Source organism: Salvelinus fontinalis, chromosome 20 (assembly GCF_029448725.1).
Source record: "Salvelinus fontinalis isolate EN_2023a chromosome 20, ASM2944872v1, whole genome shotgun sequence".
Classification (NCBI taxonomy): Eukaryota; Metazoa; Chordata; class Actinopteri; order Salmoniformes; family Salmonidae; genus Salvelinus; species Salvelinus fontinalis.
This window is the reverse complement of record NC_074684.1, coordinates 29,813,414-29,839,965: the sequence shown is the minus strand read 5'-3', so window position 1 is coordinate 29,839,965 and position 26,552 is coordinate 29,813,414. Positions and strand designations below refer to the sequence as shown.

The 26,552-nt window shown below is 42.7% G+C and overlaps 1 protein-coding gene across 3 annotated transcripts in view; it reads left to right on the top strand.

Annotated features, from left to right (window-relative positions):
• Positions 1 to 26,552, top strand: part of LOC129817678 (zinc finger protein 106-like) — a 36,023-nt gene that overhangs the window by 5,462 nt on the left and 4,009 nt on the right. For all 3 annotated transcript variants that reach the window (XM_055873146.1, XM_055873145.1, XM_055873147.1), the window contains 11 exons: positions 212 to 581; positions 704 to 773; positions 5,021 to 5,175; positions 5,354 to 6,348; positions 6,578 to 6,627; positions 6,855 to 6,997; positions 8,305 to 8,439; positions 14,284 to 14,400; positions 14,678 to 14,869; positions 15,246 to 15,308; positions 15,470 to 15,589. In XM_055873146.1, the coding sequence (XP_055729121.1) occupies positions 212 to 581; positions 704 to 773; positions 5,021 to 5,175; positions 5,354 to 6,348; positions 6,578 to 6,627; positions 6,855 to 6,997; positions 8,305 to 8,439; positions 14,284 to 14,400; positions 14,678 to 14,869; positions 15,246 to 15,308; positions 15,470 to 15,589 (2,410 nt within the window). The remainder of the gene's footprint in view (positions 1 to 211; positions 582 to 703; positions 774 to 5,020; positions 5,176 to 5,353; positions 6,349 to 6,577; positions 6,628 to 6,854; positions 6,998 to 8,304; positions 8,440 to 14,283; positions 14,401 to 14,677; positions 14,870 to 15,245; positions 15,309 to 15,469; positions 15,590 to 26,552) is intronic.

The following is a 26,552-nucleotide window of genomic DNA, read 5'->3' as shown; positions in this document are numbered from 1 at the left end:
CGTGCTTTCACTGGATATTCTTCATTTAGAATGATTGGTTTTGATGAAAGCAATTTGATTATTCTGGACCATTGTGTATTTTTTTTAACAATGCAGTTTAAGACTAAGATAAGATCAAACAGTCTCTTTTGACTGTTGCTCTGGGAGCATGCACCTGTTTTGCTCACTACAATACTATCTGTAATTGGAAGGTAATGGTTTCATGTTGCAGGTTTGGCATTGAACTGGTGAACCCCCTCTCTGACCCAGAGGGCCTGGCCCTGGATGAAGACGAGGACCTCCCCCTAACAGAGGGCTTCCAATGGGAGTCTGCCTTCCCCGACGGAGCGCCGCCCCCTGCAGCCCTACCCACTCCCTCTCTCCCACAGGCAATGCCTGCTAGTGATGTCATCAGAGAGCAACCGTCAGAGGCTCGGACACTGGGATCGGAGCAGCCTAGCACTGCACTGCGGGGTAGCAAGTCATCCCGAGCCCCTCAGTCTTCATGTGTGAAGACTGAACCAGAGCAGTACAGGGAGGCAGGAGTGGACAGTGAACAGAGCCAGTTGAATACAAAGAGGAAAAAGAAGAAGCGGAAAGTGGTAAGGGGAGGAGTTAATAGACAATCAGGCTGCTACTTTTCCTGCTTCTTTAAAAGTCTATTGATGTTAACAAATGTGCCAGCTAGTGTTGACCCTTCTCTTTTCCTCTGTCTTTGTCTCAGGATAGTGACTTGTTAGACACCTCTGGTGTGGATCAGAGTGGGAAAAAGCAAAAGGTTAAGTCAAACAGCGGTAAGTTGTTTCTTTAAAAAAAAATATAATCGGTTCTACCCCGGCTACCATAAAGAATGAGCCCGGTATTGTTACTGGAGAATGAGCCCGGTATTGTTACTGGACCTATTGTTAACAGTATGGGTAGTAATTGCATAGCTTTAGATTCTATCCCTGTAACCCCACTGAACTTAATGATTTTTCATTGTACATTTAGCCAATTTGACGACCGCACATAGGCCAAATACCCCTTTGTGTTACCTCAACTCCGGCTGCTTTCAGGAGTGCCTGCATGTTGCTCAATAAAATATATGTCTGCACAGCCGTACTTACCCCGGAATGAGCCGGTGCAGAGGGCTCAGGCACCACCCATAGCCAACTGAGCCGCATTTGGAACAAGGTTTGGGGGTTTTTGCCGCCAAATTTATTCATTGTCAGATTTACCTTCCGGCTTGCTTTTATTGTTGTTACTCGGGTCCATTACCGGTGCCTGGGGTATGGGTAGCCGTGACTACAAGCACTGCAAAGTGAGCGGAATTAGATTAATTGAACTATCTCCGCCCAAACTGCAATAGCAGAAAGACACTCCCCAGTGCCTAATAATTTACGGTATAGGTGCCTAATAATTTGGTCACGGGACCTTGATACCTTTTATTAAAACCAATACTGAAATGTTTGACAGTTTACTACTAGAGAATATGGGAGACCTAATGTTTTATACCAGTGTCACGCCTCAAATAAAACTGTTGTTGACCACACGCGTTACCAAAATTACTCACTTGTCTTCCTATTTCCACATAATCTTTCACGATTCGCCGCACCAATAGGGCATAACCCAAGCTCTCTCATTATTGCTACTGCTAATACACACATCACTTTCAAATAACGTTCTAATATCCTTTCACTTTTTTCAACCATGGAGGGGGCCTTCTTCCAGAACTTACAGGCAACCTTCTATCACCATCCACATTCCCACTCATTGGCAATGTTTCATCTTTAAGCACAGATATTCTCAGATATCTCCTATTCTCCACCGAATGCACTTCCTGCCTTTGTCCTTCTACATGGACTACTTCTCTGCAGCCTATCGAGCATGACAATTTATCCATACCCACACATACTTTACGGCCTAACGACCACCGCGGCTGTTGTTTTCACCCCCCTTACTGGTCTGGCAGGGAACCAACCCCACTGGGACTTACCCTAGCCTGAAATTTACCTTACACCGTAGGGTCACCCACAGCTCTGAACGTGGAACACCCCTTCACTCGAGACTTACCCTCCGCATGGACCACCCGCTTGGGACTTACCATGGGCCGACCACCTATGGCTCTGGGACTTATCCTCCTTAAGAACTATCCTACCCCGTAAGCTCAATTTATGGCCCTCGCAGGAATCATCCCAATCGGCACTCACCCCCTAGGGACTTAAACGCCGCAGGGACCACCCTGTTCGGGACTTACCCTGTACCATAAATCTACGAGCGGTCGAACACAATGGGACTACTGAATAAGCTCAGGCTTTCTAGGTCCACATCTTAATTTGTGTTCAGCCTACGACTCTCATCTCCCCAAGATGTCAGAATGAGTGGTAACAGGTATAGGAACTGTGCCTACCTTGTTTTGGTGCTGGCTTCTGTTCCACTGATTTCGAACTCTCCAGTTCGACTGTAAATCGTGGTGAATCCTGCCGACAACGCCAACTATTAGGTTCTGAACAAACAGAGTAAAAACTCAGATGACTAGAAACGGCTCAAACCAAGTTTATTCAACCCACTGAGTGCTTATTGCAAACAACATACAAGTCACACAAGCACATATTTATACCTTCCGAATAGGTGGAGTCATCTCCTTGCATGTCTAAGACAGTCCTTCTCTGTTGTTAGTCAAACACAGTAGTTTCCTCATACTGGTATTGTCAGGACCCTCATGGAAGTGTGTGAGAGAGGACTGTAATCAGATAGTCTTCAGGCTGGTTCTACAGTAACTGGCCTGCCTTATCAAGAACTGAAACTAGACTGTTGCCCTTTGCCTTCTTCCTTAGAAACATTTATATTCAACAATAGCATATTTGAGCAGAATATGAACTTTCTGCACTTCCTTTTTCGCACTCTAACTTTCCATACACAAAGTTCCTCTTTGCCCTTCCTTGACCCCCAACATATACATTTCTTATATATTTATTATGTAAAGTAATCACTAAGTTCTGGTATGTTTAACATGAATAAGTATATTTCAAGCTAGAAATTCAACCATTTATAACTTTGCAATAGAGCTATATGTCAATGTCGGCAATTTTTTTCTTTGCTCCATGTTCCATATCACTGTTGTAACTCATTTCCATAGTCAGTCGGTGTGATCACAATTCTGTGAGTGCATCTCAATAGTCCAAAGTGTCTTTCTTTCCTCGTCTCCCCTCCTTTACCTGTACTGTGAAAGAACCGGGAAGGGGAAAGACACTCCCCAGTAGGGTTGAACCGGGAAGGGGAAAGACACTCCCCAGTAGGGTTGAACCGGGAAGGGGAAAGACACTCCCCAGTAGGGTTGAACCGGGAAGGGGAAAGACACTCCCAAGTAGGGTTGAACCGGGAAGGGGAAAGACACTCCCCAGTAGGGTTGAACCGGGAAGGGGAAAGACACTCCCCAGTAGGGTTGAACCGGGAAGGGGAAAGACACTCCCCAGTAGGGTTGAACCGGGAAGGGGAAAGACACTCCCAAGTAGGGTTGAACCGGGAAGGGGAAAGACACTCCCCAGTAGGGTTGAACCGGGAAGGGGAAAGACACTCCCCAGTAGGGTTGAACCGGGAAGGGGAAAGACACTCCCCAGTAGGGTTGAACCGGGAAGGGGAAAGACACTCCCCAGTAGGGTTGAACCGGGAAGGGGAAAGACACTCCCAAGTAGGGTTGAACCGGGAAGGGGAAAGACACTCCCCAGTAGGGTTGAACCGGGAAGGGGAAAGACACTCCCCAGTAGGGTTGAACCGGGAAGGGGAAAGACACTCCCCAGTAGGGTTGAACCGGGAAGGGGAAAGACACTCCCCAGTAGGGTTGAACCGGGAAGGGGAAAGACACTCCCCAGTAGGGTTGAACCGGGAAGGGGAAAGACACTCCCCAGTAGGGTTGAACCGGGAAGGGGAAAGACACTCCCCAGTAGGGTTGAACCGGGAAGGGGAAAGACACTCCCCAGTAGGGTTGAACCGGGAAGGGGAAAGACACTCCCCAGTAGGGTTGAACCGGGAAGGGGAAAGACACTCCCCAGTAGGGTTGAACCGGGAAGGGGAAAGACACTCCCCAGTAGGGTTGAACCGGGAAGGGGAAAGACACTCCCCAGTAGGGTTGAACCGGGAAGGGGAAAGACACTCCCCAGTAGGGTTGAACCGGGAAGGGGAAAGACACTCCCCAGTAGGGTTGAACCGGGAAGGGGAAAGACACTCCCCAGTAGGGTTGAACCGGGAAGGGGAAAGACACTCCCCAGTAGGGTTGAACCGGGAAGGGGAAAGACACTCCCCAGTAGGGTTGAACCGGGAAGGGGAAAGACACTCCCCAGTAGGGTTGAACCGGGAAGGGGAAAGACACTCCCCAGTAGGGTTGAACCGGGAAGGGGAAAGACACTCCCCAGTAGGGTTGAACCGGGAAGGGGAAAGACACTCCCCAGTAGGGTTGAACCGGGAAGGGGAAAGACACTCCCCAGTAGGGTTGAACCGGGAAGGGGAAAGACACTCCCCAGTAGGGTTGAACCGGGAAGGGGAAAGACACTCCCCAGTAGGGTTGAACCGGGAAGGGGAAAGACACTCCCCAGTAGGGTTGAACCGGGAAGGGGAAAGACACTCCCCAGTAGGCTTGAACCGGGAAGGGGAAAGACACTCCCCAGTAGGCTTGAACCGGGAAGGGGAAAGACACTCCCCAGTAGGGTTGAACCGGGAAGGGGAAAGACACTCCCCAGTAGGGTTGAACCGGGAAGGGGAAAGACACTCCCCAGTAGGGTTGAACCGGGAAGGGGAAAGACACTCCCCAGTAGGGTTGAACCGGGAAGGGGAAAGACACTCCCCAGTAGGGTTGAACCGGGAAGGGGAAAGACACTCCCCAGTAGGGTTGAACCGGGAAGGGGAAAGACACTCCCCAGTATATTGCTTTGACATGTCCTGTGTTTTCCAGTCATTGCTGATGAAGGAGATGAGACTGGTAAAGATCCCCACATGAGACTTTTGAGATTCACACTTTGTCTGTGTGGTCGTTGCATCCAGACTTACTCCATTCCCTGTTCTGTAGAGAATGTCCAGGTGGACCAGCTGCTAGCCGTGTCTCTGATGGAGGAGGAGCTGAGCGGCTCCCTACATAGCCTGGACACCTCCCTGATCCAGGCCCGCAACACCCTGCAGGTCGCCTACACAGAGGTGCAGCGCCTCCTACTGGTCAAACAGCAGGTACTAAGCCCGGGATGCTCACTACATCTACCTGGGTTGTGATCAGTAGGGATGAAAGGGAAGGAAACCGAGTGAAACGGAGGTTCTACCTGGATTCTTCTATTAAGATACACATAGGAACGACCCTGGTATAGAGGATGAAGTGGCATCGGTTTCACTTTTGTTGTCTGTGTTTCAGGTTACCACAGAGATTAACGGTCTCCGAGCCAAGCGTATTGAGATCCTGCAGGGGATGCAAGGGGCAGTGGCAGCGGCTACGGTGCCTACCCACCACCCCTCACTCCTTCCTCTGTCCAACCTCTGTATCCCCTCCCCCACTGGGCCCACATCTGCGGCACCCTTGTCGCCCTATCCCAATTTGACCCCGGCTTACCCCTCTACCTCCTCTGCCATACCCATCCTAAACCCCACCCCCTCCACCTCAGTGAACCTGCCTGTCAAAGAAGAGCCTGTCTCTCTCAACAGCCAGTTTCGCGCCACCCCCTCACGCAGTCCTGTCATTTCCTATCCCCTCGTGAACCCTCCCTCCACCACCCCTGTCGTCGTTCCCTCACCTCTACCCATCCCCATAACCGCCAAATCCCCTTCCACCACAGTGGCCCTTCCTGCTACTACACCACCTGCTGTTGCGACACTCGGCCAGCAGAGGGTGGTGGGTAGCTCCATCTCAGTGTCCTCCAGCACCAAGAAGCTGAGAAGGCAAAAGAAGCAGAGCAAGGAGAAGGCAACCAGGATGACCAAGTCAAAGCGGGAAGACATTCAAGACCAGAGTTCAACCGCCAGTTCCACCACCAGTGACTCTGAGGACTGGGAGGACCAAGAGGGGCTCACCCTCACTTCTGTCCACCTCACACAGGGGCGGAAAGACCCTCTATTGGGGCAGGAGAAGGACGGGGGTAAAGGGGGTGACGAAGGAGACAGCGACTGCTACGTTGAGACAGTCACTGTAGAGCGCCAGCCGAGATCCAACATGGACGTCGTCGCCATCGATGACTCGGACGTCGAGGAGGAGCCGGAGGCCATTGTTCCACACACCCCTGCTCCCGCACAGCTCCCCTCCACCCCTCCTGCCCCACCTAGGTCTGTGTGTGTGGAGGTGAACTCTAGCGGTACCCAGACAGTCGTGGTAAAGGAGGACCGTAAGGACGTCAAACTAACAGACACCAGCTACGGGTTAGTCTCTTTACTGTACATTTACCATAAAGGAATAAACAATAACATCTCAAGGACCTAGGTATCAATAACCGTAATGAAAGCAAAATTGTTTGGTAATTGCTAGATCAGTGTATCCAGGCGTTGTAGTGTTTCCAGGCATTATGTTATTAGAGTATCAACCCACATCGTTGCATTAGAATCCTCTTTTGAATGCAATGTGAAATACCTGTGGTTTCTGTTTCCCCAGCAAAATGAAGTTACGCCCTGTAACTGTGAAAGAGAAACCTAGTCCCCCAAGTGAGTTACCTGCTTCATTTGTCCACTTCCACCATTTTTTTTGGCTGAAATGAAAGATAGTCAATTAGTCATAAACGTTGAATTTTAATGCCGCACAGCGTGAGTGTATTATATGTCTGTGTTTGTAAGTCAGTTTACACGATGTATGAGTTTCTGTCTGTTCGATAACTCGTTTTTGGGATATGGCTCAGTTTCCTGGTTTTGACCCTCTATCTCTCCCCCCTCAGAGTGTGCCGACGTGGCTGAGGAGCAGGAGCCGTCTCTGGGGAGCTTCGAGGGCCACACTGGCACCGTCCATGACCTCCAGATCCACGGGGGCTTCTTGTATACATGTTCAGGGGATAACACAGCACGAGCATATTGCCTAGTGGTGCGTATAGAACAGGTGTATAGGACAGGGGTCTCAAACATTTTCTTGCCCAGGGACCCCCTTGCAGACAACCAAGCACACCCCACCCAGGCAAAGGGTTACCCAGGGACCCCCGTTATACGTTAGCAAAATTTCACGTCTTATTATCTCAGGGGATTGATAATGGCAAGGAGAAGTGGTCATTGTCCTGTTGAAAAACAAATGATAGTCCCACTAAGCGCAAACCAGATGGGGTGGTGTATCGCTACAGAATGCTGTGGTAGCCATGCTGGTTAAGTGTGCCTTAAATTCTAAATAAATCACTGACATTGTCACCAGCAAAGCATCCCCACACCATCACACCACCTCCTCCATGCTTCACGGTGAGAACCACACATACTGAGATCATCCGTTCACCTACTCTGTGTCTCAAAAAGACATGGCGATTGGAACCACAAATCTCAAATTTGGACACATCAGACGAAAGGACAGATTTCCACCGGTCTAATGTCCATTGCTCGTGTTTCTTGGCCCAAGCAAGTCTCTTCTTCTTATTAATGTCCTTTAGTGGTGGTTACTTTGCTGCAATTCAACCATGAAGGCCTGATTCCCCGCAGTCTCCTCTGAACAGTTGATGTTGAGATGTGTATGTTACTTGAACTCTGTGAAGCATTTATTTGGGCTGCAATCTGAGGTGCAGTTAACTCTAATGAACTTATCCTCTGCAGCAGAGGTAACTCTGGGTCTTCCTTTCCTGTGGCGGTACTCATGAGAGCCAGTTTCATCATAGCGCTTGATGGTTTTTGCGACTGCACTTGAAGAAACTTTCAAAGTTCTTAATGTTCTGGATTGACTGACCTTCATGTCTAAAAGTAATGATGGACTGCTGTTTCTCTTTGCTTATTTGAGCTGTTCTTGCCATAATATGGACTTGGTCTTTTACCAAATAGGTCTATCTTCTGTATACCACCCTTACCTTGTCACAACTGATTGGCTCAGACTCATTAAGAAGGAAAGAAATTCCACAAATGATCTTTTAACAAGGCACACCTGTTAATTGCATTGCATTCCAGGTGACTTCCTCATGAAGCTGGTTGAGAGAATGCCAAGAGTGTGCAAAGCTGTCATCAAGGCAAAGGGTGGCTACTTTGAGGAATCTCAAATATAAAACATACTTTGATTTGTTTAACACTTTTTTTGATTACGACATGATTCCATGTGTGTTATTTCATAGTTTTGATGTCTTCTATTATTCTACAATGTAAATTTGGTTTGACTGACAGGCTTACATTGCTGAAATACTGTATTTTTGTCCCTGTGGTGTTCAGAGCAAAGCGTGCCAAGCGGTGTTTGAGGGCCACACCAACAAGATCAACTGCCTGCTGGTGTCATCTCTGCCCGGCCTGCCAGCACGTCTCTACACCGGCTCCAGTGACCTCACCATCCGCTGCTTCAGCATCAAGGTACCACACCCCTTTCATAACACAGTGCCTTCAGAAAGTATTCACACCCCTTGACTTTTTCCACATTTTGCGGTGTTATAGCCTGAATTTGAAATTGATTAGATTTAGATATTTTTGGTCGCTGGCCTATCCACCATACCCCATAATGTCAAAGTGGATTCATATTTTTAGTTTTTTTTTTACCATTTTAATAAAAAATGAAATCTGAAATGTCTTGACTCACACCGTGTGCAATAGTGTTTAACATGTTTTCTTTATGACTACCTCATCTCTGCACCCACACGCATACAATAATCTGTAAGGTCCCTCAGTCGAACAGTGAATTTCAAACAAAGATTCATCCACAAAGACCAGGGAGGTTTTCCAATGACTCGCAAAGAAGGGCACCTATTGGTAGATGGGTAGAACATTTTAAAAGCAGACATTGAATACCCTTTGAGCATGGTGAAGTTTTTAATTACACTTTGGATGGTGTATCAATAAACATACAGTCGTCCTTCCTAACTCAGTTGCCGGAGAGGAAGGAAACTGCTCAGTGATTTCGCCATGAGGCCAATGGTGACTTTAAAACTGTTACAGCGTTTAATGGCTGTGAGGTAGGTAGGGCTCACCACATTTAGTTGACTGGTCGATTGTTTGGTCTATAGGCTTTTGGTTGACCGAGATTTCTTTGGTTTAGCAGTCGCAATCTTTATTTTTTATGTTGTATAAGACACCTGTCTGATTCGCGCCTGTCTCAGTGGACTAATCCATTGTGGAGGCCACGCGGATGGCATAGTCCATCACTAAGACATGTGATACTGAAATTGTATATGATTTATATTATGTAAAAATAATGGTGCAACACAAATAAATCTATTTTATAACAAATGTGCTTTCTCCCGTGTTGGATATGTTCGCTGTCCACGGTTCTGAAACATGATCTTCAGTCCCCTATAGAATTGGCACCTTTCCCTATGTTGCTATGTGCATAATAGCAAAATGTATTTTTTATTTATTTTACTTTTATTTAACTAGGCAAGTAAGTGAAGAACAAATTCTTATTCTCAATGACGCCCTTGGAAAAGTGGGTTAACCTCTCTTGGGTAGGGGGCAGTATTTTCACTTCCGGATGAAAAGTGTGCCCAAAGAAACCTGCCTGTTACTCAGGCCCAGAAGCTAGGATATGGATATAATTGGTCTACTCGGATAGACAACACTCTAAAGTTTCTAAAACTGTTAAAATGATGTCTGTGAGTATAATAGAACTCATATGGCAGGCGAAACCCCGAGGACAAACCACCCCCCCCCCCCCCCCCCCCCAAAAAAATAAATTCATCCTACCACTGTTTTCAATGGCTGTCACTTTTATTATAAGGCGAAATCCTCCCAGATTGCAGTTCCTACGGCTTCCACTAGATGTCAACAGTCTTTAGAAAGAGTTTCATGAAAATTTAGCCAGAAATTGTAGTTTTGCTAGGTGGCTCCCGTTTTGGCTGTAGTGTTTCCAAGCGCGTGGAAGAGAGCGCGTTCTTTGGTATTTTTCTCCGGTAAAGACTAACGATTCTCCGTCTTAAATTTTATCGTTTATTTACGTATTAGGCTACCTAAGGTTTGATTATAAGCGTTGTTTGACTTGTTTGGAAAAGTTTATTAGTAACGTTTGGGATTCATTTTGTATGCATTTTGATGGAGGGACACTGGGTGGATTATTGACTGAAGCGCGCCAGATAACCTGAGTTTTTATGGAAATGAAGAAGGACATTATCGAACAAAAGTACCATTTGTGATGTATCTGGGACCTTTTGGAGTGCCAACAGAAGATCATCAAAGGCATTTATTATATCGCTATTTCTAACTTTTGTGGCGCACCTGCCTGGTTGAAATATGTTTTTCATCCTTTTGTATGCGGGGCGCTGTCCTCTGATAATCGCATGGTGTGCTTTCGTAAAGCCTTTTTGAAATCTGACAGCGGCTGGATTAACAAGAAGTTACGCTTTATTTTGATGTATTACACTTGTGATTTTATGAAAGTTAAATATTTATAATTCTGTAGTTTGAATTCGCGCTCTGCAATTTCACCGGATGTTGGCCGGACGCTACCGTCCCACCTGCCCATAAGAAGTTAACTGCCTTGTTCAGGGGCGGAAGACAGATTTTTACCTTGTCAGCTCGGGGATTCGATCTTGCGACATTTGGGTTACTAGTCCAGTGCTCTAACCACTAGGCTACCAGCATATTGGGATTGAGAACAATGCGGCGGAGGCAGCAGCAGGAGAGATCAGGAAACAGCCCTTGCGTTAGCCTAATTGTCTAAGAAAATTGAGGAGAGCGGAAACTCCGCAACTTAATTAGGTCTATAATCAATAGCCTAACTGTTAAATGTGCCTGGCTTTATAAATCATCCAGATTTACAGTTGAGTCGGAAGTTTACATACATTTAGGTTGGAGTCATTAACTCGTTTTTCAACCAATCCACCAATTTCTTGTTAACAAACTATAGTTTTGGCAAGTCGGTTAGGACATCTACCTTGTGCATGACACAAGTAATTTTTCCAACAATTGTTTACAGACAGATTATTTCACTTATAATTCACTGTATCACAATTCCAGTGGGTCAGAAGTTTACATACACTAAGTTGACTGTGCCTTTAAACAGCTTGGGAAAATTCCAGAAAATGTTGTCATGGTTTTAGAAGCTCCTGTGGATGTATTTCAAGGCCTACCTTCAAACTCAGTGCCTCTTTGCTTGACATTATGGGAAAATCAAAAGAAATCAGCCAAGACCTCAGAAATAAATGGTAGACCTCCACAAGTCTGGTTCATCTTTGGGAGCAATTTCCAAACGCCTGAAGCTACCACGTTCATCTGTACAAAAAATATTACGCAAGTATAAACACCATGGGACCACGCAGCCGTCATACCGCTCGGGAAGGAGACATGTTCTGTTTCCTAGAGATGAAGGTACTTTGGTGCGACAAGTGCAAATCATTCCCAGAACAACAGCAAAGAACCTTGTGAAGATGCTGAAGGAAACGGGTACAAAAGTATCTATATCCACAGTAAAACGAGTCCTATATCGACATAACCTGAAAGGCCGCTCAGGAAGGAAGAAGCAACTGCTCCAAAACCGCCATTTAAAAAAAGCCAGACTACGGTTTGCAACTGCACATGGGTACAAAGATCGTACTTTTTGGAGAAATGTCCTCTGGTCTGATGAAACAAAAATAGAACTGTTTGGTCATAATGACCATCGTTATGTTTGAAGGGAAAAGAGGGAGGCTTGCAAGCCAAATAACACCATCCCAACCGTGAAGCACGGGGGTGGCAGCATCATGTTGTGGGGGTGCTTTGCTGCTGGAGGGACTGGTGCACTTCACAAAATAGATGACATCATGATAAAAGAAAATTGTCGATATATTGAAACAACATCCCAAGACATCAGTCAGGAAGTTAAAGCTTGGTCGCAAATGGGTCTTCCAAAATGGACAATGACCCCAAGCATACTTCCAAATTTGTGGCAAAATGGCTTAAGGACAACAAAGTCAAGGTATTGGAGTGGCCATCACAAAGCCCTGACCTCATGCTAGAGACAATTTGTGAGCAGAACTGAAAAAATTGTGTGCGAGCAAGGAGGCCTACAAACCTGACTCAGTTACACCAGCTCTGTCAGGAGGAATGGGCTAAAATTCACCCAATTTATTGTGGGAAGGTTGTGGAAGGCTACCTGAAACGTTTGACCTAAGTTAAACAATTTAAAGGCAATGCTACCAAATACTAATTGAGTGTATGTAAACTTCTGACCCACTGGGAATGTGATGAAATAAATAAAATCTGAAATAAGTCATTCTCTCTAGTAATATTCTGACATTTCACATTCTTAAAATAAATTGGTGATCCTAACTGACCTAAGACAGGGAATTTTTATTGGGATTAAATATCAGGAATTGTGAAACTGAGTTTACATTTATTTGGTTAAGGTGTTTGTAAACTTCTGACTTCAACTGTATCTACAGAAATCAGACAGATCCTGTTTATGTTGCCTGTTTGAGTGTTTGTTTAATAGCCCACTGATTCAGTGAGCACCAAGCCTCATGTAACGGCAAAATGTCTGACAAAACAATTTAACAGATTCAGCTGTTTTTAAGCTTTGCTATAATAATGGCTTTTAAAAAATTGTTAGAGCAGACTGGTATTACTTATTAATATTACTTATTAATATACTTATTAATTGAGTGTTTACTCTGTTTCAAACAGACAGAAAGGGTATATTGTAATTTAACAGCACCAGTTTGTCACACTTTAATATGCACACAACTCTCACTCCTATAGCCTCCCTTTTCTTGATCTCCTTTTTCTTGTTATTACAATTATTTTTATGATCGTCTTTGTAATAAGTAATGCCATTATCATTAGTAGGCTTAGTATCGTATCCTTGTATAACCACCATCGAGCTCTAGGCCTTAGAGCGCTTCCTGTTTAGTCTTTAATACCGTAACTTACTTAGGCCTATATTTCACTATATAGGCTACTGGATCAGAGCGTTGAATATTTAGCCTAAACAAAAAAATAAAACGCGTTTCACGAATGCATGCAGCTGTTTTTAGTCTGCTGTAATAGGCTTTATATATTTATATATATATATATATATATATATATATATATATATATATATATTTATTTATTTATTTATTTATTTATATATTTATATATTTATTTTGAATGTTATGACTCTTGCACACTTATTTATTTAGTGTTTACACTGTTACAACTTGTTAGAAGAAATAATACTATTGTAATCTAACAGCAACAGTTTGGGACACAATACTCACACAACGCCTGTTTCCTATACCCTCCTTATTCTTGATCTCCAGTCATTTCCACAACTAAGTCAAACATCTTCCACAGGTCTGACTTCCCCTTTTTTTTTTCTCTGAGCAACCAGTAAACATTCTCCTGTTTTCAAGTGTATTTTTCACGTCCTCCGCATCCAGTTTGCTGTCATGTGTTATTGTTTTTTGGTGTTTGTTTATTGATGTGATAATGATATGCTATAGGTCAGACCCTATTGGTCACATGCATGCCATGCGTACTTGTTTCACGTAAAGAGAGCAAGGTTTGAGGGAATAGGGAATGTTTTTCCTGAACTAATTAGGGATTATGGTAACAAATTTCAGTCAGAAACGAGTAAGAAACTAAATGGCTGATTTTTGTTGCAGCTTCAGCACCGAGAGCGCAATTAACACTTGCTGTGCTGTGGTGCCTTCACTGTAGTAGGGAGGAGAGCGAGACAATGTGCGCCAATCACACAGGCACTCGCTATAAAAAAAAATGTTTTACACAGTGTGACCATCAGGCTCTTTCTTTAGTCATTTGTGTGTCTTAATTATTTAATCAAACAGTGTGCTTAAAGCATCAGACAAGCTCAGTGCATATGTAGTTGGTTTTATTCAAACACATAAGGTGAATCTGTCTATATATGGAAAAGTAGTCGATTGGTTGAAAGAACTGGACAACTCCTGGTCAACCAATGATTTTTTTCACCCGGGGACAGCCCTAGTGATAGGAGAAAACAGGATGGGTCAACAACATTGTAGTTACTCCACAATACTAACCTAATTGACAGTGAGAAGAAGGAAGTCTGTACTGAATAAAAATGTACCCAGAAAGACAGACTGGGGTGCTTCTAAGAAGTTTTGACTCGGGGGAGGGGGGGGGGTGTTATGTAAATGTGATATTTCTGGTCACTTTGTCATTATGATGTATTGTGTGTAGATGTGTCATCTTTTGATTTGAGAATTCTCTTCCTATACATCACATACCCTCTCCCTACTGTATATCTGTTGTCCTCATTTCCCTCTTCAGTCAAAGAAGTGCCTTGAGCAGATCTCTCTGTCCGACCGGGTGCTGTGTCTGCACATTCACTGGAACATCCTGTACGTAGGCCTGGCAAATGGATCTGTGGTCAGCTTTGAGGTCAAGGTGAGTTTTGAAATCATAAAGCATCTGAGTAGGTGTGCTGATCTGGGATCAGGTCCCCCTTATCCATATGATTTTATTCTCTCTCCATTACAATCAAAAAGGCACAACCAATCCTAGATTGGCACTCCTTCTCTGAGACGCTTTGATTGGTCCTTTATTCAACATGGTAGTTCCTAGTTATAGCTTGGGTCAGAATATGGAACAAACATTTCCGTTCTCTTCCTCTTCTCCTTCCTCTCCCTTACTCTCTTCCTCCCCCTCCCTCTCTCCCCTGCAGACCCAGAGGCAGCTGGATGTGTTCGAGTGCCACGGCCCACGGGGGGTGAGCTGCCTGGGCACATCCCAGGAGGGAGCGCGGCGGGTGCTGCTAGTGGGCTCTTACGACAGCACCATCAGCGTACGTGACGCCAAGAGCGGTCTGCTGCTGCGCTCACTGCAGGGCCACACCAAGACCGTCCTCTGTATGAAGGTGAGGAGTCGGGTAGTTGATATGATCTAAAATAGAAATCTTATCGTATGTCAGCACTGTGTCCAGGGTCAGGGGTCAATGTGTTCAATTGGGGAGTCAATCCCGACCCTTTACCGAGATCACATTTCCCTCTTAGACCATATGGACAGGAGCGACCTGATCCTAGGTCAGCATGCCTACGCTGACACTGCATATTTCAGGGTTTGTTCTCTAGTAGTGGTCTGAATGTGATGCAATCAGTGTTTTATTCTCATTTTGGGCGCTAGAGTTAACACTTGGCATGTTTAATGTAACGTTAATTTGTTGGTGGTCTTGAACGGACAACTCTGACTGCCTGTCAGATATGATCATTCTTACCCCATTTGTCTGATGTCAGGTGGTGAATGACCTGGTCTTCAGCGGCTCCAGTGATACGGCTGTACACGCCCACAACATCCACGTGAGTGTCAAACCCCTCCCATCAATTTCCTTTTTCACATAATCATCGTAACACATTCATTCCTGTATGACGGAACGGTCATGTGGATGTAGTTGATTTATTTCATTTCAGTCTTTTTGGTTGACATCTTCCTTGCTCCCTCTGTGTCTGTGCATGCGTAGACGGGTGAGCTGGTCCGTATCTATAAGGGTCACAGCCATGCAGTCACAGCGTTAGCCATCTTAGGGAAGGTTATGGTGACAGCCTGCCTGGACAAGTTGGTGCGCGTCTACGAGTTACAGGTGGGTCTGCCTCATCCTACACTCCTTCAATGGCATTATCCACTCACTCAGATTACCAGCTTATCTGTCGCTCTCTCCGTCTGTCGATCTCTCTCTCAATTCAATTCCATTCAATTTGCTTTATTGGCATCCGGTAACAATGTACATATTGCCAAAGCTCACTTTGGATATTTACACTATGAAAATAATAAGAATCGAAATTGTCAACGGGACAACAGTAACAACAATAACCAAGGGTCAAAATAACCATACATTGAACAATAACAATAAGCATACAGTAGAGTACATGTGCAGGTTGATTGGTCTGTCAGACACTGTCCCTCATCTTATGGCAGGCAGCAATGTAGTGCGCTGCCAACGCACAGCTCTCTGCGTCCTCCCCCAACAGGACTGGTAGCCTATCCTCATCAGAGAGGTCTTTGAAACCTTGAATAACGGTTTCAAATTTGGGGAAATGACACTATCTAATTGTTTTATATTTTTGATATCTAATTGTTTTATATTTTTGACATTTTGTAAGGAAATGCAGCTCTGTCATGTTCTGCTGTGGTGCAGTGGTTGCACAGCCTTTCCTCTACAAGGAACCAAGTATTCCTGTGCTCACTGAGCATGTACTTTGTCACGGTTTTTCTAAGGTTTTGATCAGTAACCATGGTCAAATAGTTTGCCATGGTGTACTGTCAATTTAGGGCCAGATCGCACTGCATTTTGCTTTGTGCTTGTGTTTCCCAATAAGCAATGTAGTTTTGATTGTGTTGTAATTTGTTTTATTCTGATTGATTGGATGTTCTGGTCCTGAGGCTTCAGTGTGTTAGTAGAACACGGTTGTGAATCCAGGACCAGCTGGATTTTATTATTATTTTTTATTTCACCTTTATTTAACCAGGTAGGCTAGTTGAGAACAAGCCTACCTGGCTTCTCATTTACAACTGCGACCTGGCCAAGATAAAGCAAAGCAGTGCAACACAAACAACAACACAGAGTTACACATGGAATAAACAAACACAGTCAATAATACAGTACAAAAAGTCTATATACAGTGTGTGCAAATGAGGTAGAATAACGGAGGTAAGGCAATAAATAGACCATAGTGGTGAAATAATTACAATATAGCAATTAAACACTGGAGTGATAGATGTGCAGAAGATGAGTGTGCAAGTAGAGATATTGGGGTGCAAAGGAGCAAAATAACAATATGGGGATGAGGTAGATATATGGGCTATGTACAGGTGCAGTGATCTATGAGCTGCTCTGACAGCTGGTGCTTAAAGCTAGTGAGGGAGATATGAGTCTCCAGCTTCAGTGATTTTTGCAGATCGTTCCAGTCATTGGCAGCAGAGAACTGTAAGGAAAGGAAGCCGAAGGAGGAATTGGCTTTGGGGGTGACCAGTGAAATACACCTGCTGGAGCGTGTGCTACGGGTGGGTGCTGCTATGGTGACCAGTGAGCTGAGATAAGGTGGGGCTTTACCTAGCAAAGTCTTATAGATGACCTGGAGCCAGTGGTTTTGGCAACGAATATGAAGAGGGCCAGCCAATGAGAGCATACAGGTCGCAATGGTGGGTAGTATATGGGGCTTTGGTGACAAAATGGATGACACTGTGATAGACCGCATCTAATTTGCTGAGAGTGTTGGAGGCTATTTTGTAAATGACATCGCCGAAGTCAAGGGTCGGTAGGATAGTCAGTTTTACGAGGGCATGTTTAACAGCATGAGTGAAGGAGGCTTTTGCGAAATAGGAAGCTGATTCTAGATTTAATTTTGGATTGGAGATGCTTAATGTGAGTCTGGACGGAGAGTTTACAGTCTAACCACACACCTAGGTATTTGTTGTTGTCCACATATTCTAAGTCAGAACCGTCCAGAGTAGTGATGCTAGGCAGGCGGGAAGGTGTCTGCAGGGATCAGTTGAAGAGCATGCATTTAGTTTTTCTTGCATTTAAGAGCAGTTGGAGGCCACGGAAGGAGAGTTGTATGGCATTGAAGCTCGTCTGGAGGTTAGTTAACAGTGTCCATAGAAGGGCCAGAAGTATACAGAATGGTGTCATCTGTGTAGAGGTGGATCAAAGAGTCACCAGCAGCAAGAGCGACATCATTGATGCATACAGAGAAGGGAGTTGGCCCAAGAATTTAACCCTGTGGCACCCCCATAGAGACTGCCAGAGGTCCTCACAACAGGCCCTCCAATTTGACACACTGAACTCTGTCTGAGAAGTAGTTGGTGAACGAGGTGAGGCAGTGATTAGAGAAACCAAGGCTGTTGAGTCTGTGGTGATTGACAGAGTCGAAAGCCTTGGCCAGGTCGATGAATACAGCTGTGCACAGTATTGTCTCTTATCGATGGCGGTTATGATATCGTTTAGGACCTTGAGCGTGGCTGAGGTGCACCCATGACCAGCTCGGAAGCCAGATTGCATACCGGAGAAGGTACCGTGGGATTCGAAATGGTCTGTGATCTGTTTGTTCACTTGGCATTCAAAGACCTTAGAAAGGCAGGGTAGGATAGATATAGGTCTGTAGCAGTTTGGGTCTAGAGTGTCTCCCCCTTTGAAGAGGGGGATGACCGCGGCAGCTTTACAATCTTTGGGGATCTCAGACGATACGGAAGAGGTTGAACAGGCTAGTAATAGGGGTTGCAACAATTTCGGTGGATAATTTTAGCAAGAGAGGGTCCAGATTGTCTAGACCGGCTGATTTGTAGGGGTCCAGATTTTGCAGCACTTTCAGAACATCAGCTATCTGAATTTGGGTGAAGGAGAAGATGGGGAGGCTTGGGCAAGTTGCTGTGGGGGATGCAGGGCTGTTGACCGGGGTAGGGGTAGCCAGGTGGAAAGCATGGCCAGCTGTAGAAAAATGCTTTTTGAAATTCTCAATTATCGCAGATTTATCGGTGGTGACAGTGTTTCCTAGCCTCAGTGCAGTGAGCAGCTGGGAGGAGGTGCTCTTATTGTCCATGGACTTTAGTGTCCTAGAACTTTTTGGCGTTTTTGCTACAGGATGCAAATTTCTGTTTGAAAAAGCTAGCCTTTGCTTTCCTAACTGCCTGTGTATATTGGTTCCTAACTCCCCTGAAAAGTTGCATATCGCAGGGGCTATTCGATGCTAATGCAGTACACCACAGGATGTTTTTTGTGCTGGTCAAGGGCAGTCAGGTCTGGAGTGAACCAGGGGCTATATCTTTTCCTGGTTCAAAATTTTTTGAATGGGGCATGCTTATTTAAGATGGTGAGGAAAGCACTTTTAAAGACTAACCAGGCATCCTCTACTGACGGAATGAGGTCAATGTCCTTCCTGGATACCCGGGCCAGGTCGATTAGAAAGGCCTGCTCGCTGAAGTGTTTTAGGGAGCGTTTGACAGTGATTAGGGGTGGTCGTTTGACCGCGGACCCATTACGGACGCAGGCAATGAGGCAGTGATCGCTGAGATCCTGGTTGAAGACATCAGAGGTGTATTTGGAGGGCAGGTTGATCAGGATAATATCTATGAGGGTTCCTGTGTTTAAAGATTTGGGGTTGTACCTGGTAGGTTCATTGATCATTTGTGTGAGATTGAGGGCATCAAGTTTAGATTGCAGGACGGCCGGGGTGTTAAGCATGTCCCAGTTTAGGTCACCTAACAGCACGAGCTCTGAAGAAAGATGGGGGGCAATCAATTCACATACGGTGTTCAGGGCACAGCTGGGGCAGAAAGTGGTCTATAGCACCTTTTGGATGAGGGGACTCTTTTCTTTGCTCAGCTCTTGACATTGTACTTTAGATCTTTCCAATACTGAATTGCTCTTTTTTGAGTTTTTATTATTAGTGGATATTGGCCTAATTCTGCCCTGCATGCATTGTTTGTAGTTTTCCTCTGGACATGTAGGAAAATCTTACAGATCTCTGCATGCAGGGTTTCAATGGGGTGTTTGTCCACTTGGTGAAATCTTGTTTTGGACCCCACACCTTGCATAAAGTGCAATTGGTTCAATGACACATTCAATTAGTTTTAGCCAGATTTTAATGTGTTTTCAATTTGAATTTGTTTTTAATGGCGTAGAATGTCCTATGTGCTTTCTCTCAGTTCATTCACTGCCTCATTAAGGTGTCCAGTTGAGCTTATTTTTAAACCTATGTAATTGTAGTGTGTGCAGTACTCTATATATTTTGTACCATTTTTTTTTTTCTTTTTTTTTCTTTTTTTATGGGTGGATCAGCTTAGTATTGCGGAAAGAATGTTGCTTCCAATGTAATTGTCTGCATCATTTCCATTCCCCCATATTTTTTTGGGTAAATATATATATCCATACACGTATGCATACATATACACATATATACATACACATACCTATATAGACATACATACTTTTTTAAAGAATATGCCTTTATTATTATTCCCCGCGACCCTACCACCAATCCCCCAATTGGAGTAAACTTATAAACACTTCTGCTTTTACCTTCAATTTCTACATCTTATACCTATCTTACAGACACAGTCCACTTTACAATAGTTCTCTCTTATTTGTTCTTAGTCCTTCCTCTATTTCTGTTGTCCATCCAGTTTGATTTCCACTTGTAACTGTGCTATTTCACAAAAGCTCCGCACCTATACACATTTCACAGATCCCGTATGCCCTATATTGTTTATCTTGTTATTAGTCCCACCCTTCAGCTCCACCCAACCCCTCCCATCTATCTTCCAACATCATCCATTTCGGATTTCTATTTGCCATACATTTCTCAACTGTGCTGTGATGCTTCACAAAAGACCTGAACCTTCCTATTCTCATAGCTTCTACAGATTGTAAATTAAAAATAAACATCTTTGCCAAAATAATTATTATATTATTGATTGATTGACTATGGCTTTTCAAATCCCCCAGTATTGCTATCTGTAGCGTTAGTTTTAGGCAAATGTTGCAATTCTTCAGCCATTCCTGGACCTGTGACCAAAAACGAGCTACATATGGACAATACCAAAATAAATGATCTAATGACTCTGCCTCCTCACAACAGAATCTGCAGAGCTGGGAAGATTGTATACCCCATATATATAACATTCTATTAGTTGCAAGAATTTTGTACAGTAATTTATATTGAAAAATTCGAAGTTTTGAATCCGGCGTTGTTTTGCGTATCAATTCATAAACCATGTGCCATGGAATGGGTACATCGAAAATCTCTTCCCAACTATTTTGCAATTTGTATGGCACAGCTGTTAGTTTTTTGGTCCTTAAATGAAATTGGTATATGTTTTTATTTATCACACTTTTCTTTAACCATTTTTGTTCTTTAATACAGGGCCGACATACAAGTTCCTTACTTTTATCCCCTTCCACCTGCCTCTTCCATTTTTGTGGTAATGCTGCAATTAATTGGTTGTAATTTTGGGTAGAGCAGACTTTTCCATATGTCTGTGTTAGCTGCATGTGTGACATAACTCCACCAGTCCTATTTATGATATCATTCACAAAAATTATACCTTTTTTAAACATTTCTTCGATAAATACAGTTTTTTTATCAATTATTATATTTGAATTTAACCACAATATTTGTTGTACTATTTGTTCCGTCCTTTCAGGTGGATTAAACTGAAATTGCAACCAACTTTCTAAGGCTTGTTTAAAGAATAAGGATATTTTGGAGATCATTTCCTTTTCAAACAACCGAAAATGAGCAGGTGTAATCTGAATAAAGGGAAAAAGGCCCTTCTTGAACATAGGATGAGACATTCGTACCAGTTTACTAGAGAACCAGTTTGGATTTAAGTATAACTTTTGTATGACCGATGCCTTTAGTGAGAGGTCTAATGCTTTAATATTTAATAATTTCTGCCCTCCGAATTCATATTCGTTATATAAATAGGCCCTTTTAATTTTATCTGGCTTGCCGTTCCAAATAAAATTGAATATTTTTTGTTCATATAATTTAAAAAACAGGTCACTAGGTGTAGGCAAAACCATAAGCAAATAGGTAAACTGTGATATGACTAAAGAGTTAATTAGGGTGATTTTTCCACAAATAGACAGGTATTTTCCTTTCCATGGTAGCAAGATCTTATCTATTTTTGCTAACTTTCTATAAAAATTTATTGGAGTGAGATCATTTCTTTCTTTTGGGATTTTTATACCGAGTATGTCCACATCTCCGTCAGACCATTTAATTGGTAAACTACATGGCAATATAAAATGTGTATTTTTTAGTGATCCAATACGTAATATGGTACATTTATCATAATTTGGTTTTAATCCAGAGAGGATAGCAAAGGTATCTAGATCCTCTATGAGGCCCTGGAGAGACTCTAGTTGTGGTTTTAAAAGAAAACATGAATCATCAGCGTACAATGACACCTTAGTTTTTAAGCCATGGATTTCTAATCCTTTAATATTAATGTTTGATCTAATTTTAACAGCTAACATTTCGATGGCAATAATAAATAGATATGCGATAGTGGACAACCTTGTTTTACTCCTCTAGATAGTTTAAAACTTTCTGAGATGTAGCCATTATTTACTATTTTACACCTAGGGTTACTATACATAATTTTAACCCATTTTATAAGAGATTCCCCAAAATTGAAATATTCTAGGCATTTATATATAAGCTCCAGTCGTACTTTATCAAAAGCCTTTTCAAAATCAGCTATGAAAACCAGGCCTGGTGTCCCCGATATCTCATAGTGTTCTATTGTTTCCAGTACTTGCCTTATATTATCTCCAATGTATCGTCCATGTAAAAAACCTGTCTGATTAGGATGAATAATATCTGACAAAACTTTTTTTATTCTATGCGCCAAGCATTTTGCTAGGATTTTTGCATCACAACACTGAAGTGTAAGAGGTCTCCAATTTTTTAATTGGACTGGATCTTTATATATACCACTTGGGTCCTGTTTCAGTAATAACGATATCAGACCTTCTTGTTGTGTGTCTGATAATCTACCATTTATATAGGAGTGGTTAAAACAAGTTAATAATGGTCCTTTGAGTATATCAAAAAACGTTTTGTATACTTCCACTGGTATGCCATCCAGCCCTGGAGTTTTTCCATCTTTAAAGGCCCCAATTGCAACAAGCAGTTCCTCCTCTGTAATTTGGCCTTCACATGAGTCTTTCTGTTCAGATGTTAATTTTACATTATTAATAGGAAAAAAATCCATACAATTAGTTTCAGTTAGTGGAGATGGAGGAGCCTGAAACGAAAACATTTTCTTAAAGTACTTTACTTCCTCTTTCAAAATATCATTTGGTGAATCATGCGTGACTCCATCATTTGTCACAAGTTTTAATACATTTTGTTTGGTAGCATTTCTATATTGAAGATTGAAAAAGAATTTGGTGCATTTTTCCCCATATTCCATCCAGTTCGCTTTATTTTTATAATATATTACACTGGATCTTTCTTGAATAAGTTCCTCCATTTCTTTTTGTTTTTCCTCTAAATTATTCTGTGCCTCTATGGTACCGTTTTTATTGCTATCTAACTGTACTGTTAGTCCTTCAATTTCCTTTGTTAATATGGACTCTTTTGATCTAAATTGCTTTTGTTTTATAGATGAGTACTGAATTGCATGGCCTCTAAAGGCACACTTAAAAGTGTCCCATACAATAAGGGGATCTGCTGTACCTATGTTATGTCTGAAAAAGTCAGTTATAAAATCTTCTGTCCTAGTTCTAAACAATTTATCATCTAGTAGACTTTGATTAAATTTCCAATATCCTCGCCCACGTGGAAATTCTGTAAGAGAAATATATATGCCAATTATGTGATGATCCGACCGCATTCTATCCCCTATCAACACTTTTTTAACTTTTGGTGCCAGAGAGAATGGAATAAGAAAGTAGTCAAGACGACTAGCTTGATTCAGCCTCCGCCATGTATATCTCACTAAATCAGGGTATTTAAGTCTCCATATATCCACTAATTCCAATATATCCATGACATTCATGATTTCCTTAAGTGCCTGAGGGTGATAATTTGTAGTGTGATTTCCTTTCCGGTCTATAGAGCTATTTAAGACCGTATTAAAATCTCCCATTATAATAATAGAGTCTAGTGTTGCTTGTAGAGTTGATAAGTTCTTATATATATTTTCAAAGAAGCTTGGATCATCATTATTCGGACCGTATAGGTTAACAAGCCATATTTGTTTATTGTCCAATAACATATTTAAAATAATCCATCTACCTTGAGGATCTGTTTGGACAATTTGCACATTTGGGTCAAAATTATTGTTAATTAAGATCATCACCCCTTTTGAATTTCTTTGCCCATGGGAGAAATATATTTTGCCCACCCAGTTCTTTTTCCACAAAACTTCATCTAAAACTGTTGAATGGGTTTCCTGTAAACAATAAATATTATAATCCTTCTCTTTTAGCCAGGTAAATACTGATCGTCTTTTCTTATTATCTGCTAAGCCATTACAATTGTAACTGGCTATACTTATTTCACCACTTACCATGAGACACACCTTTCATTCTTTTAATCAGAATATATTTTTGTAAACGTACTATTAAAAAGTAACATAATGATTGAGTGTCTATATAGTTGTACCATGATATTTGCATTTCTACTAAGTAAACCTCCAATTGGTCACTACTATTCCACCCGCTAAAAGGCCTCATCTCGAGATGGCTTGTCATCCCAATGCCCGGCAGACCACCCTCGACCCCCTGTATCCCATAGCCCTGAACCGACTGGGATCCATTCTTTGAAAAGAGCATACAGTTCCATTTACCGAATTGAAGTAAATCAATTGCCATATGCATTTCCATTGCCGTCACCTCGATTTGTATTATATATAGCTGTGGATCATCCTCTATTGTACCTTACATCTTTTACTTCTTCTTTCGCAACAGTTGTGGGATACACACATACACACTCAGCCCTTACCCCCACACAACCATAAGCTCACTTTCTCAACAGTTGCACCATCCCAGAGCCCAACTCAAGATGGGTCATGATTTCCAAATGCCATTGCAGTTGCAGCTGCATGAGAAGGCCTGCAAGACCGCGCAAAAAAATAAGCAAAAATTGAAATTCATTTACCATTGTCATATCCTAGATAATGGCCGTCAAATGTACACCCTATTCCTGAAAAAAAACACCCACAATACGGCCACCAGTCATGACCATGTCCCCACGCATCTCCATGCAGTCCGACCTTGATTCTGTGCCACCAGGGCCACAATAATATACCCCCTCTCTGAATGTCCGAGTGTGACCCCCTCCCCATGGGTTACTGCAGCTAGTGTTGCCAGCACTGCCACTGCCTGGGTGGGGGTACCCCACCGGAATCCCCACCGGCTAGGTACAAGGTCGTCAAGGTTCTCATTAGCAGCTTTGAGAAATTCCTTGTATATTTTCCTCTCCCTTTAGGGGGCTTTGGCTTTGCAGGACCAACCCTGCCAAGCAGGCTCAGAATCTTGAGGGGGCAGTGCTGCTCTTGGTCTCTGACCTCATTTTAGCTGCATATAGACCGCTTACAGCGAGCACATAAAACAGTTAGGGACTTCTCCTTAATATCTGGGTCATTCAGGTGGGTGTCTAGGGTATAGGGCCATAGACAGTACCATTAAAATAGGATAATAATTAGATATAATTTATTAAGATAAAAAAAATGTAGTTTTCCATGATAGGACAATAAATAAATAAGACGTATAATTCATTATAAAAGTATATCCATCATCTGAACAACATTGAAAGCCCTCTCATACCCGGCTCACAGCAATACATTGGCTCTGGGATATGCAACCATTTCATTACTCACTCACTCAACTTTCCAAACATAACAAATAAGATAAAAAATAAAATAAACACAAACCATACCATCCACACATACTGTGCCTTCTGTTTACTTAGTTTTTATCTTCACTGTGTAAAAATAGTGCTTGTGTGTTCAATTAGTTATATGTGAAGATTTATAAAAAAGCTATATTTTTTGTTGTATTGTTACAATCAGTAACCGGGCTTGAATTGTGTTTATTTTCCTCGTCTATGAGAATTTTGCAAATTTTAAAATAACCATGGAGTAGTCTTTGTGTCTCTGAACAACTGGTTATCAATATATAGTTTATCAACGACGAGAGCTACTCGTTTCGCTTTTAATCTGTTTTCTTTGAAAATTGGATACAGAACTTTGCGCCGTTCTGCAATTTCTTTCGGAAACTGATCATTCATGCCAATTTTGGTCCCAGCAAGTCTTTTACCTAGGCTTTTAACCATTATTTTATCTTTAAATGAAGCAAATTTTGCAACGATTGGGCGTTCGTACCTCTGCCCCCTCTGTCCGAAGCGGTGAACACGTTCAAGTTGGATTTTGTCGACAACTTCGCATGGAATCTGAAGCGCTGTACGGAGGAACTCTCTAACTATAGATTCAGGAACTTCTCCTTCTTTTTCTTGGATACCTGTAAGTACCAAATTCTCTCTCATGGATCTAGTTTGAATCTCCAGTAAGGCTTCCTTCAGAACGATGTTCTCTTTTTTAATTCCATTCATTTCGGTTTGAATCTTATTGACTGTCCCTTTTAGCGCGTGTGTTTCCTTCTCCAATGTCGCAGCTTTTTCATCACTCATCTCTAGGCTTGCCTTTAACTCTTTTATATCCTTACTAAGTAATTCAAGTAAACCTAGTTTGTCATTTATTGATTTTAACAGATCAGTTTCGACCTTTACCATTCCCGGTGGTGAGAATATTAAATCGTCAGTATCTGTCGAAGAATCTCGCTTGCGTTTTGTAAACGGTTCCCCTGTCTTATTCTCCGTCATGTTTGGTTGTTGTCTGTGTTCGTAATATTTGTCGATAAATGTCTCTAGTCTTAGGATTTGTTTTGTGTTATTATCCAGATTGAAGGTTTATCACTCACCAGATTATGTAGTGCTAATATTTTAGTCTATTTAGCAGATATTTTGAATATTATGTTTTATCTTGAGGTGCTCTACATAACTTCGTTCAGTCCGCCATTACCTTTACTTTACCTT